Source organism: Tupaia chinensis, unplaced genomic scaffold, assembly GCF_000334495.1.
Source record: "Tupaia chinensis unplaced genomic scaffold, TupChi_1.0 Scaffold149658_1, whole genome shotgun sequence".
Taxonomy (NCBI): domain Eukaryota; kingdom Metazoa; phylum Chordata; class Mammalia; order Scandentia; family Tupaiidae; genus Tupaia; species Tupaia belangeri.
This window is the reverse complement of record NW_006209503.1, coordinates 1,493,344-1,505,331: the sequence shown is the minus strand read 5'-3', so window position 1 is coordinate 1,505,331 and position 11,988 is coordinate 1,493,344. Positions and strand designations below refer to the sequence as shown.

The window sequence follows — 11,988 nt, the reverse complement described above, 5'->3', positions numbered from 1 at the left end:
GCAGGAATGAATCATTCCAGCAGACAAATTCCTGAGTTCTTCAGGCTGGCGTGAAGAGTGGGGGTCTGGGTAGAGAATCAGTCAGGAATCTTCCCTGGGGAGCTAAGGCCCCAACCCCAGGGGAAAGAGATAAAAGGGTAACATCCTCAGATCAAGTCTCAACACCTCTCTCCAGGGGAAGCTAAACCACCCTCTCTCCACTAGAATCACTCCCTTTAGACAGCGACAGCCAGAAACGAGAAAAAGAAAGGAGCTGTGGCCTTGTCTGGCTCCCTTGGTAAGCAGCAGCCCTTCCCCATAGTCCCAGGCCATCAGCCTGGCAGTTCAAGGGTTAAGGTCAGCACTTAAAAAGAAAACTCAAACCCCATTAAGTCCAGACTTGGAGAACAGGGAGCAGCAGGGAAGCCAAAGGAAACTAATTTTGGAGGCTCTCCAAGCTGCCAATCACGAGCATATTTCTAACAGTCCCAGTGTTGTTTGAGCTGGTTGTTTTTCCACAGGCTGCACAATGGGGTCTGGTTATTCATTGAAAAAGTCTGCAAGGGAGCCCCGCCCTCCATTCACAACCAATTTGGAATGCTCCATTCAGGCCAGAGGGGAACTCAGCCGCTCCTTTAGCTGTGGCAGACCTAAGAGTGTCCAGCGCCCAGCTGTCGCCACAGGGACGCTCGCTTGCCCAGCACGCTGTGTTTATGTAAGAAAATCAAGACACTGCAGGGGCGCCTGTCCCCTCTACACCCTCCTTGGGATTCAGATGGCTGAAGACCCTTGCTGAAATCTATAAGGTGTGCAAGTCAGCTAGAAGTCAGGACAGGAAGTGCCCTCTGGCAAATGGGGAGCAGGCAAAAGAAAAGCGATCCTGGGCAGCCTTGTTCAGAATCTGACACCAAGCTGCCAGCCCTGAGCTGCCAGCCGTGAGCGGCATCTCTCTGCCCCCAGGCCTGCCGGTTTGCATCAGAGAACACTCTGGAGGTCTGCCCCTCCACACTTTCCTTCCCACTTTTCACCCGGTAGCTGTGGTAGCTGCTTCTGGAGCCACTTGGCGTCCTCCGAGGGGCCCAGGGACCCTGGAACCCCTACTAGACTCTGGCTCAGTGGACCAGGGGGTAAGCTACCTGTTAGGACAGTTTTGCAGTTCCTTGTCTTGGCTTCAGGTTTAGCCCAAAGAGTTCAGAATACCCACTTGAATGCTCACAAGACATCAAAAGAGAGGCGTGTAGAGATCTGGGGTTGGAAGATGAAATCTACTCCGAGGTTTTGCAAAGCACAAGGTTAAAGAGTGGTTTGGTTTTCTTGGAGACTGTTTTCCAACCACCCTGAGGGAGAGCTGAGGAAGCTGATCTGACCACCAGACTTTATTTCAATAAAAAACACACTTCTTTAAGAAAATCGAATCCAAGAGATAAATTTCAGCTCATGGGTTTATTTTCTGTCGTGACACATCCGACTATCTTCAGATGTACCTCTGCTTGCTCCCTGTCCCGTACCCCTCTAGTGAACTCGGTGCACTGGCAGCATGTACCGGAAGGCTTTCCAACCGCGGAATCCCCACTCCATGCTTTGGCTGTTCGGCACATCAGCCTCCGAACCCTGGCCTTTTGCTGTCTAGATCTTGTCCTGCTCCCTGGAATCCTGCGCCCTCTGCTCGACTGTCCCCTGGACGCTCCCTCTGGCTAGGCAAGGCAGCCTCTTAAATTTGCTAGGCAAGGTCCTTTAATCCAGACCCTCTTCTTCCTTTAACATCCGGGTTGCTTGTCCACCCACTGCTATCTACCTGCCAGGTCCAAAAGTGTACTCACACCATGGTTACGATTTACACACACACACACACACACACACACACACACACAGGCTTAGTATCTTGCCCCTCCTTTAAGCCAAGCCTAGAGGGATAGGACAATGATAGAAACTGACGGCCAAAGCCTCTGTTAAATGAGCTTGATGAGTTCACAAAATGAATTTTTTAAAAAGCAACCTAATCCGGTAATGGCAGCAGCATGCCTGGCACCTGTCCAAGAGCTGGGAGCTGCAACATGACAAGACTGAGCTCCTTGGATTCCAGGCAGAGGAGCACCATGTGCCAGGGCACAGATGGGGCCCGACTGCCTCAAGGGCAGCTGGATGCCCGGGAGGGGCCTGTCGCCCTCCGAGGCTGGATGGACTCCACCACCTCTAAAACCTAGGGAACCTGTGAACAGAAGTCTCTCGGTAAAGAACCACACACCCCACCCCACCCCGCCCCCCCAGGAACATTTTTTCTGGGACTGAAATGAAAACGATGATTCTATTAGATGGTAGAAATGGCAGACAGTACACATCTTCCGCTTTTTTCTGCCACCCAAGTCTTAATGTTCTAAAACGGGAGAATGCTGAAGAGCAGGGGATAAATGCTCTTTGCGGCACCTACGGAAGTCCTCTGCCGGGCAGACGTCGATGGAATCCCCACCCCAAGTCATCCTCACCAAATACAAAGGCCTGGAAAGGCTACTGGTTTTACTAGAGGGTAAGAGCGGAGGCGCAGAAGGTAAGAGAGAAATCCATTGTTTCATGTGAGCCCGAGTTAGAGTTAGGCGAAAGCAGATTTTGTTAAGCATATGGTTCTTTTAGACAAGTAAGTTCTCTATATCTTGGGTCTAAGGTTCTTAAGGACTATCAAGACAGGAAGGATTTAAAATCATTTAATATCCTTTCTGCAGTAAAGTAAGTAAGGTAGTGGACAAGCTAATAAAGACTTGGAAAGTAACACTGTCAAATCCGGAGCCAAACAATCCCTCCTCCACGTTTTCCTCATAGTTTCTTCAACACTCTTTTCCTTCTTCTCCCGCCTTCAGTACTACTGGCTCCTGGAAAGTATAAACACATAGCCTTGACTCCCTTAAGCCTCTCTCTCTCTTTTTTTTTTTAAAGAACTATTTTACTTTATTTTATTTTATTTTTGGAGAGATTTTCGCTGTAGGGCGCGTGCGCTCGCCAGACAGACAGAGAGAGACATAGAGACAGAAAGCGAGAAATCACCCCCCAGGGGGGATGGTCACGCCGCAATCCCTTCTCCTCCATTCTCCTCTCGGGATCTTGGGCATGCACACACATGCGGCTGGCGTGAGCTTTAAGCCACTGGGTCCGGGACACGAACCGCGGTCGACTACGTGGGAGTCCAGCGACATAGCCATTACGCTAACTGCTGGTCCCTTAACTTTATTTTTTGAAATTTGACCAGAGAGGGACAGAGTGAGAGAGACAGAGAGAGAGAGAGGGAAAGTGAGAAAGCAAGTCCCCAGGTCTGGGACTCGCACCCGGTCAGCCATGTGGGATCCAGTGCCCTGAACCATCATGCCACCTGCTGGCCCCTTAAGCCTCTTATTTTATTTATTTTTTTTCTTTTTTTTGGAGAGATTTTCACTGTAGGGCGCGTGCGCTCGCCAGACAGACAGAGAGAGACATAGAGACAGAAAGCGAGAAATCACCCCCCAGGGGGGATGGTCACGCCGCACTCCCTTCTCCTCCATTCTCCTCTCGGGATCGTGGGCACGCACGCACACGCGCCCGGCGTGAGATTCAAGCCACCGGGTCCGGGACACGAACCGCGGTCGACTACGTGGGAGTCCAGCGACATAGCCATTACGCTAACTGCTGGTTCCCAAGCCTCTTATTTTTAAAGTGTCTGTTTTCTTTCTTACTTTTCAAAACTTGAAACTTCAGGACGGTCCTTTTATCCATTCAGAAATCACCCAAAATCACAGAGCAGGGAAAAGTGGACTTTTGCAGGGACCAGTAGTTAGCATAACGGTTATGTCGTTGAACTACCATGTAGTGGTTTGTGTCCTGGACCAGGCGCGTGTGCGTGCGTGCCCAAGATCCCGAGAGGAGAATGGAGGAGAAGGGATTGTGGCGTGGCCATCCCCCCTGGAGGGGTGATTTCTTGCTTTCTGTCTCTCTGTTTCTCTCTCTCTTTCTGGCGAGCGCACGCGCCCTATAGCAAAAACCTCCCCTCCCCCCCAAAAAAGTGGAGACTTGCTATTCCATACCTGGGGCTAAAGCGACATGTCTGCTTTAAAACACAGGCACTGCCTCTACTCAATCAACCTCACATTTAAAAAAAAAATCTGAATACGCTCTCATAGTCAAACAGAATTACAATCAATGTGTTTCTGGCTCAAGGGCCTTAACAGTTAATCTTATTTCCCTAGCCATCTATTGCAATGTATTTATAAAAAGTTGATTTTATCAGTTAATTAGCTGGTCCTTAGGAAATTACTTGTAATTCCTCCAGTCTTTCCATTCTTTTGAAACACAGATCTAAAAAGAACACTTAAAGGGAAAGCGGCCCTTTGGATTTTATTATTTTTATTTTTGTCTTGCTATAGGGCAAGTGTGCTCACTGGGTGGAGAAATCGCTCCCCCAAGAGGATGACCATGCTGTAATTATTTCTCCTCCATTCTCCTCTCAGGATTTTGGGCACACGTGCACACAAGCCCTGCATGTTTTCAAGCCGCCAGGTTTAGGACTTGAACCTCACAGTACATTACGTGGGATGCAGCCACTTTAACCACCATGACACCAGCTGGCCCCAGAGTTATTTGGATTTTAAAACAATTTTCTACATTATATCAATATGGAGGCCAGGATTTGTAAAGATTTTTTTTGGAGAGGTTTTTGCTATAGGGCGCGTGTGCTCGCCAGACAGACAGACAGAAAGCAAGAAATCACTCCTCAGAGGGGATGGTCACACCGCAGTCCCTTCTCCTCCATTCTCCTCTCGGGATCTTGGGCACGCACGCACACGTGCGCGGCATGAGTTTAAGCCACCCGGTCCAGGACTCGAACCACAGTCAACTATGTGGGAGTCCAGCGACATAGCCATTACGCTAACTGCTGGTCCCGGATTTTTAAAGATTTTATTATGCCTCTTTCTGAACATAAAATATTTTAGTCATTCAAGATACTGACAGGGAAAATATTCAAACTATCACAAGTGAAACAAATGGGTGAGATAAAAACAAACAAAAACATCAGAACCGAAATGTGCATTTAAAAAAGCCCCGCTATTTATAATATGCTAAAGTCTAGTAATGCACCCTTAAGTATCCAAGCAGTCAGCTTAGAGAAATGAATGGTACACCCCACCCTAACCCCCACACCGAAACTCCAAGTTCCAATTTTGACCTTGATTTGTAGTTAATTCTGTAAAAATGTGAAGTAAAGATGTGTACACATCTATGTCCTGCCCCAGAGCCTAGGTTTGGTGGTCTCTGTGTTAATGCACATATGTAGGTGCACACACTTACATACATACACCCCTACTTATTTATAAATCTACAGGGTATGTGTATGCACAGTTCAGTCTACATCCAGATTATCTTCTAGGAGACATGTCAGTTTTCATAACTTTGCTGTCTTAATGATTTCTCTTTTTCCAAATCCTAGATGCAAAAACCTAAAGCACCACAATATTCGGTAACTTTCTCAAGGTGATGGATAGGGGAAGCTTGAGGGGGCACACTGGCGGGCGGGCAGCCTCCTTAAAGACCATCTCCAGGAATCTGGAATGATGAGGCATAGCCATGAATACCTGAGCATGCCAGGAGCCCTTCTGCAGCCTCACGAGAGTTTCTTTAAGGGTATTATTTTACAACTTCTCCTGTTTCACCGAAATTTTCCCATATGCCCACAACCCACTGATCAGTCTCTCCAGCTATCTAGACCTTATATTATTCTCTCTATAAAATAAGAAGCTTGGGCAAGACTATCTTCATAAGGGTTTTCTAGCTCAGACAAGCCAGTATCTTCAGGGTATTTCCCAGGACCAAGGAACAGCTGAGGTTGGCAGGGGCCACTGGCAGAAGCTATGTGTCTGCAGGGCGTACTTTGTATTTCCTTGAATTGGACCATTCAGAGTTTCTAGTTGGTGGATGCTTTACCAGTATCTGTATTTGCGAAGTGAACAAAATATACAGCTATAAGTGAGCTGGACACTTCCATAGGATTTCTAAGAACAATGGTTTCACTTATGCAAAGGGAACCCAAATCTAGAAAGCTATAAAATATCATCTCTTCAGGAATAGAGCTTATAGTGTTTACAAAAAAGTCATAATGTTCAAATTAATATTCCAAAATTAAAACAATTACCACATTTCTTAGTATTTCTCTTTCTTATATACACACACGTGTGCGCGCGCACACACACACACACACACACACACACACACAAGATGGGAAATGAATGAAATCACTGCTAACAGGAAAGGCTGACTATTACCAGTGGTAAGATTACAGTAAGAACATTTCCTACAAACATTTCTGATACTGTGGAAAAAGGTTTGCATTCCCCAGCAAATGTGAGTTTGCAGTTCATTGATGATTCAAAGCAACTCGTAAAGTTTCATTACACTGGAGCGAGTTTCTCTCGCTCCCCTGCAATAATCGGGCTCTTCTAGAGTGGGACTGGTTCTCAGCACAAGGCTGTGAAAAACACGGAGAGCAGCGTGAGGCCTCGGCCTCGCGGTGGGCTCCGCCAGTCCCTCTGCACCGCAAGGCAGAGCTGCAGTCACTAACAGCCAGAATGAGAGGCTCCAGGACACACCCGCCACACTTGTGTTCTTGCTTAACCTTCGGCAAGTCAATCTATCTGAAATCCATCTCAAGAAATAATAGAGGGGGAAAGAATTCTTAACAGATTTTTCTAGGTTATTCAACCAGTTGTTTTACCTTTAAAAGAAAATCTAAATCTTTACTAACCTGAAGAAGTGAGAGTGAAAAGCAAACAAAGGAAAAAAAGTCATACTTCCTAAGGAGAAACATCTCCTAAAGCACCTCCATTTAAGGTATGGTATTTTAATTAAAGAACTTAGCACAATCTATTCACAGAGCAGAAACGATTTCTAAGGAGCCAAAACACATTTATTGATTCCTTCGCTTTATTCCCACACATAAATATCTCTCCAAATATAAATCCTGTTTGCTGACATCCTTCTCTGTAGAACATACCCTTGCTTTAGCGCATGCACTCAATGTGAAAAGCAGCCATTGCATTTCCCTTTTAACTCTTTTAGGTTACAGAGAAACAAACAACAGTGTCATAAAAGCATTTCAAAGAACCTCTGCCAAGAAAGCCACCTCCCAAACAGACTGCAGTTTATGCTGCTCTGAGCAAAAACTGGAAAGGCTGGGCCAAACTGTCAACACAGAACAAAGTTGGATTACAAATCCTGTCTTTCATCTTGCAGACACACACACACACACGCACACACGCACACAATTTGGGTTATCTTTATTTAGCCTTTCAGCAGCAAGCTTTCCAATCACTTGAAAGCAATCAAAAGGCGATAATTAACCCGCATTTACTTTCCGACAGAAAACACCCACGGCAAGCTGTGACAACGCTAAGGTAACCCTGCATCTGCGAGTTACACACTTACTCCCTTTTCAAGTTTCATGGCATCGTGCCTTGGACGTGAGGCCTATTATTAAAGACTGTTTAGATGGTACCTCTGTTCTTTCATTTAATAGATTTAGAATATCCAGCTTTTACTTAGACTCAAAGATACCCTTCATTTCAAGTGGCATTTTTACACATAAGTGTGTGCAGACACACACACACACACACACACCCAAGAGGTAAAAGCAAGGAAGAATTTATTGGTGCAGAATGAGAAACTGAATCCTTGCCTGGCTCAGGTGCTTGCTATTATAAACTATGACTAAGAGACATGAATTTCTCTATGATGCAACTCTCAAGAGAGGCAGCATTTTCTCCAGGCCTCTCTTAAACCTGCTCATTCGCCAGTGACTAATGCTCTCTAGAGCAGCCCTGCGCTGCTCAAATTTCATCAGCCAGCTTTGCCCTTGATAGCTCTGCCTGGACCTTTTCGAAAAGCTCCCAAACCTGTTGCAGACCGCCCCACATCACTGCAAAAGCCAACCATGCCCCTGCCAGCCCGGCAGCCATCTTCTGAGCTTCTCAGGGCATTTTATTATCTCAAGTCATAAGCACTTAATGACCACTTTAGGAAAAACTTCCTACTCTCAACGGTAAAGTCATGGCAACACATGAAATATGTCTTTTCATAACAGTCACTTTGTGACCATTCTGTCACCTTTGAAGCAGAAGCAAAATTGACAATATGTTGTATGAAACTACCATTCACTGAAATTTTTCACTACTTGTGGCATGTTTTTTACAAAATAGAAAAATGTCAGGTTCATGATTTGAACCAAGGATTTAATTTATAAAACATAAAAAAGCTGTAAGATAATGTCTGATTAATAGAAGTTTGGTTCAACATGTTATGTGTTATGTCAGTCAGTTACTTTCTGATTTTACGCCTGAAGCTTTGCAATATTTTAAGGCCCAAAATAAAAATTTAGGATAAAATTATGTTCAATAAATCTCACCTGCAACAGAGTAGAACACAGTAGAACCACTTTAGAAACAAATTCAATAAGGAAACAAAAGTTTTCAGGGTTAACTTTGAATTACTAAAAGAAATCTGGAGGCCAGCAGATGGCATAATGGTTATGTCTCTGGACTCCCATGTAGTCAGCCCCGGCTCGAGTCCCAGACCTGGTGGATTAAAACTCAAGCGGGGCATGTGTGCGTACGTACCCAAGATCCCAAGAGGAGAATGGAGGAGAAGGGATTGTGGCATGGCCATCCCCTGGGGGTTGAGTTCTTGCTTTCTGTCTCTCTGGTGTGCACATGTGCCCTATAGCAGAAATCCCTCTTTAAAAACCAACCAACCAAGCAATCAACCAACCAACCAACCAAACCTGTTAGCTATAAATGAAACGAGTCTTCTAAGCGTGGATGATCTGAGGCCAAACAAATTCAGAACAAATGTGCCTTCAATAGAAAGGTACTTACAGTTATCTGACTGAAAATCTGGGACGAACTGTTCATCATCAGGAACTTGTGCTGGAAAAGAGATTTTTATTTTAGATCTTACGTTTTATTAAAAAGCAGAGTGAAATGTGTTATGAGGAAAATAGGACAGCTGAGAAACTTGCCTTCCGCTAACCAAGCCTCTTGAAGCTGACTGAGATCCTGGAACAACTCTGGAATTAAAAACAGAGGGCCCCAGAATGAGAATACGTCTTGCCCTTAGGATAAAGAAGGGGAAAAGTACCCGTGGAGCTGTTCCCGAGGCGATGGGAGAGAGCCACCCCATAGGAGGGGAACGCGTCACTACCTTCAGAATCATGAGCCAGATCAGTGTCCAAAAACTTCCTCTTTCTGTCAATCACAGGCCGCCCTCTGCATTCCTCTGATCGAGATTTCTGGAAGAGCCAACAGATGGCGAAGACTCAAGGGTAGTAAAGAGGCCTGGAGGGGCCGTCCCACACAACCAGCGAGCAGGAGACCCATATGTGAAGAGAGAAGACAGCACGAACCCAAAGCCACCCAGACTTACCCCTGGGACCATGAAAGGGACTTGCTGATCATAAAACCCATCCATGGTGCTTCCAGTGTCTCTGGTATCACTTTGAGAGGTTTCAGCATTGAGTAATTTCTGGGGGAGAGTGGGTCCTCCTGCAATATGAATTTGGGACATCTTTAACTGAGATAGGGGAAAAAAGAAAAACAAAGCAATTTTTATATGGCTCTGGTTTTCAGACTTGAGCAGAATCACTGTCCTTCCCTGAGGTACATAAAGCCCACTCAAGGTGTCAGTTTTACAGACCAACAGTCAGCACTGTTAATGGTATCCAGAGTACTCATTGTATTAAGGGCCAAATCCATTTACCTAGTCATTATTTTCTTTCTTTTTATCATTTAATTACATTTAAATGTAGTACCAACTGCTCCTCCTCCCTCCCCCCAAAAAAGGTTAATTTCAAGATGCTCTTATATCCTCCAGGGGAGTTATAATAGGTTTTTTTTTTTAAGAGAGATTTTTGCTATAGGGCACGTGTGCTCACTGGAGAGACAGAGAAAGAGACAAAAGCAAGAAATCACCAATCCTTCAATCCCTTCACCTTCAGTCTTTTCTCGGGATTTTGGGCAAGGACACACACACACACACACACCAGGGTGTGAATTTTAAGCTGTTGGGTACAGGACTCGAACCAAGGGCAACTATGTAGGAGTCTAGTGATGTAACCATTATGTCATCTGCTGGTCCCCTATAATAGTTTTTTTTTTTTAAGAATCTAATTTTTTAAAAAATTAATTAATTTTATTTATTCATTCATTCATTTTAATTTGACCAGAGAGAGACACACACACAGAAAGAGAGAGAGAGGGGAAGTGAGAAAGCAAGTCACCAGGTCCAGTACTGGAACCAGTCGGCCATGTGGGAGTGTCCAGCACCTTAACCACCACGCCACCTGCTGGTCCCACGGAATCTAATTTTTTACAGCACAGTGACAATCAGTAGAGAAACTGGGTTTAAGTATTCCAAATTCTCGGCTATTAGGAAGTTGATGTACATGGACATGGCATTTCTAGAAGTATTTTGTAGGGCAGTGGTAAAATTCTGTAAATATTTTTCAGGAATAAATTGATCAGACATTTACTTATCTTCACACACAACTTTTTATTCAAAATCTGCCCAAACAGGTGTAGCGTCTGTAATGCCACAAATATCTCCATAGCACCTTAAAAAGAGAGCTACAGTATCTTCAACTCCTAAAAGAATAAAAGATCTATGAAAATTAATGGATAAAGAAAATAAAACGTCATTGCAGAGATTTTATATGCAGCCCTACCAAAGGTTTTTAAAAAAGGATTTTAAAAGCAAAAGACCCAGGGAAAGAAAATTCAGTTTGTTTCCTACAATGAAAGCAATTCTCCCAAATATAGTTTAAAAATAACACTGAAGTTGTTTCAGCACCATTAAGTGTGGGGGCTAGGAATCAAGTAACCATTTTAGGAGGGTACCACTTGAACACTGTCTTAATCTCAAAGTAAGAAGTTAAATCAAGAAAACGGGAGGACACATTAATTTCACTCGCCCTAATTTCACTCACCCTAGCTCTAAGCAAAACTCTTAAAGGGTCACTTCTTTTGTTTAACTTGTATACTAGTTTTAAATAGGGAGCTTCTCCCCAGTGGTCAGTTCAGTCCAATCTGCTTTTCACGCTGTGTGGAGCAATATCAAATTTTCCTAAGTGAGCAGGATACAAGGAAACCCTTCACAGCCAGTCCCCTCCTCGGCACTTGGGCTCAAGTAATGAGATACTTACAAAGTCGAAGGGGAGACAGCAGCAAAATAGCACACAGTTCCTAACTTCCTAGAAAAACACTCCTCCCAGCCTGCCTGCGCCTTCTGAGCGGCGCAAAACTGTTCTCCCCCGAATGTCATAGCCCGTATATAAAATCTGAGAAACTCAGCGGTGAGTTGAGAAGTATGAAAAAGGGGCCTCTGCCGCCTTCGAAAATCTGTCAGATTAAATCGTGGCCTTAGCAATTCTGTAGCCGTCTGTACCGAGGAAGGGAACGACGCGGAGGAGCCCAGAGGGGAAATATGGCCAGTCTCAAGATGAACTATTTCATCCTGGAGAGCAAAAACCCCTTTTTCAAAAGGAAAGAAACGGCCGCAAGAGAGCCCAAAAGCACGGAGGATCTTTAAAGCAGTCCTCAGAGTTCGAGGGCCAGAAAAATTGTGTTCAAAGTATAATTTTTTAAAAGCCTGAATGAAAGGCTCGAGTTCATCCAGGAGTTTAAACCACTTCCTTTGTGCACCGCCCCCCCCGGTGCCCCCAGGAAACTTTAACACAGCTCTGCGGTGAGACCGAGGCCCCTCCCCCGTGGCGCGCAGCGGACCTGGTTTTATGAATGGAGAGCGAGCCGCGGCCGCCACATCAGGTAGACGCTGTAACTGGATCCCTAGCTCTGGGCCCCATTCACAAAACAAGACACACTTCCACCCAATTCCCAGCCTTCCCCATTCATGAAAACTCCTTCAGCTGCGCCCCCGCCCCCACTTCCAACGCACGCCCAGCCTCCGACGCAGGCCCCTCACCCCAGCGGTTTAGGAAGCAAGCTCAAT

The 11,988-nt window shown here is 45.3% G+C and overlaps 1 protein-coding gene across 1 annotated transcript in view; it reads right to left on the bottom strand.

The window, feature by feature from the left end:
- The window catches only part of ETV5 (ETS variant transcription factor 5), a 72,961-nt gene extending 63,414 nt beyond the window's left edge, over positions 1-9,547 (bottom strand). Inside the window, 4 exon segments of the mRNA XM_027769453.1 lie at positions 8,862-8,912; positions 9,005-9,052; positions 9,187-9,274; positions 9,409-9,547. Coding sequence (XP_027625254.1) covers positions 8,862-8,912; positions 9,005-9,052; positions 9,187-9,274; positions 9,409-9,453 — 232 coding nt within the window. The 5' untranslated portion in view covers positions 9,454-9,547.
- Positions 9,548-11,988: the final 2,441 nt, after the last annotated feature.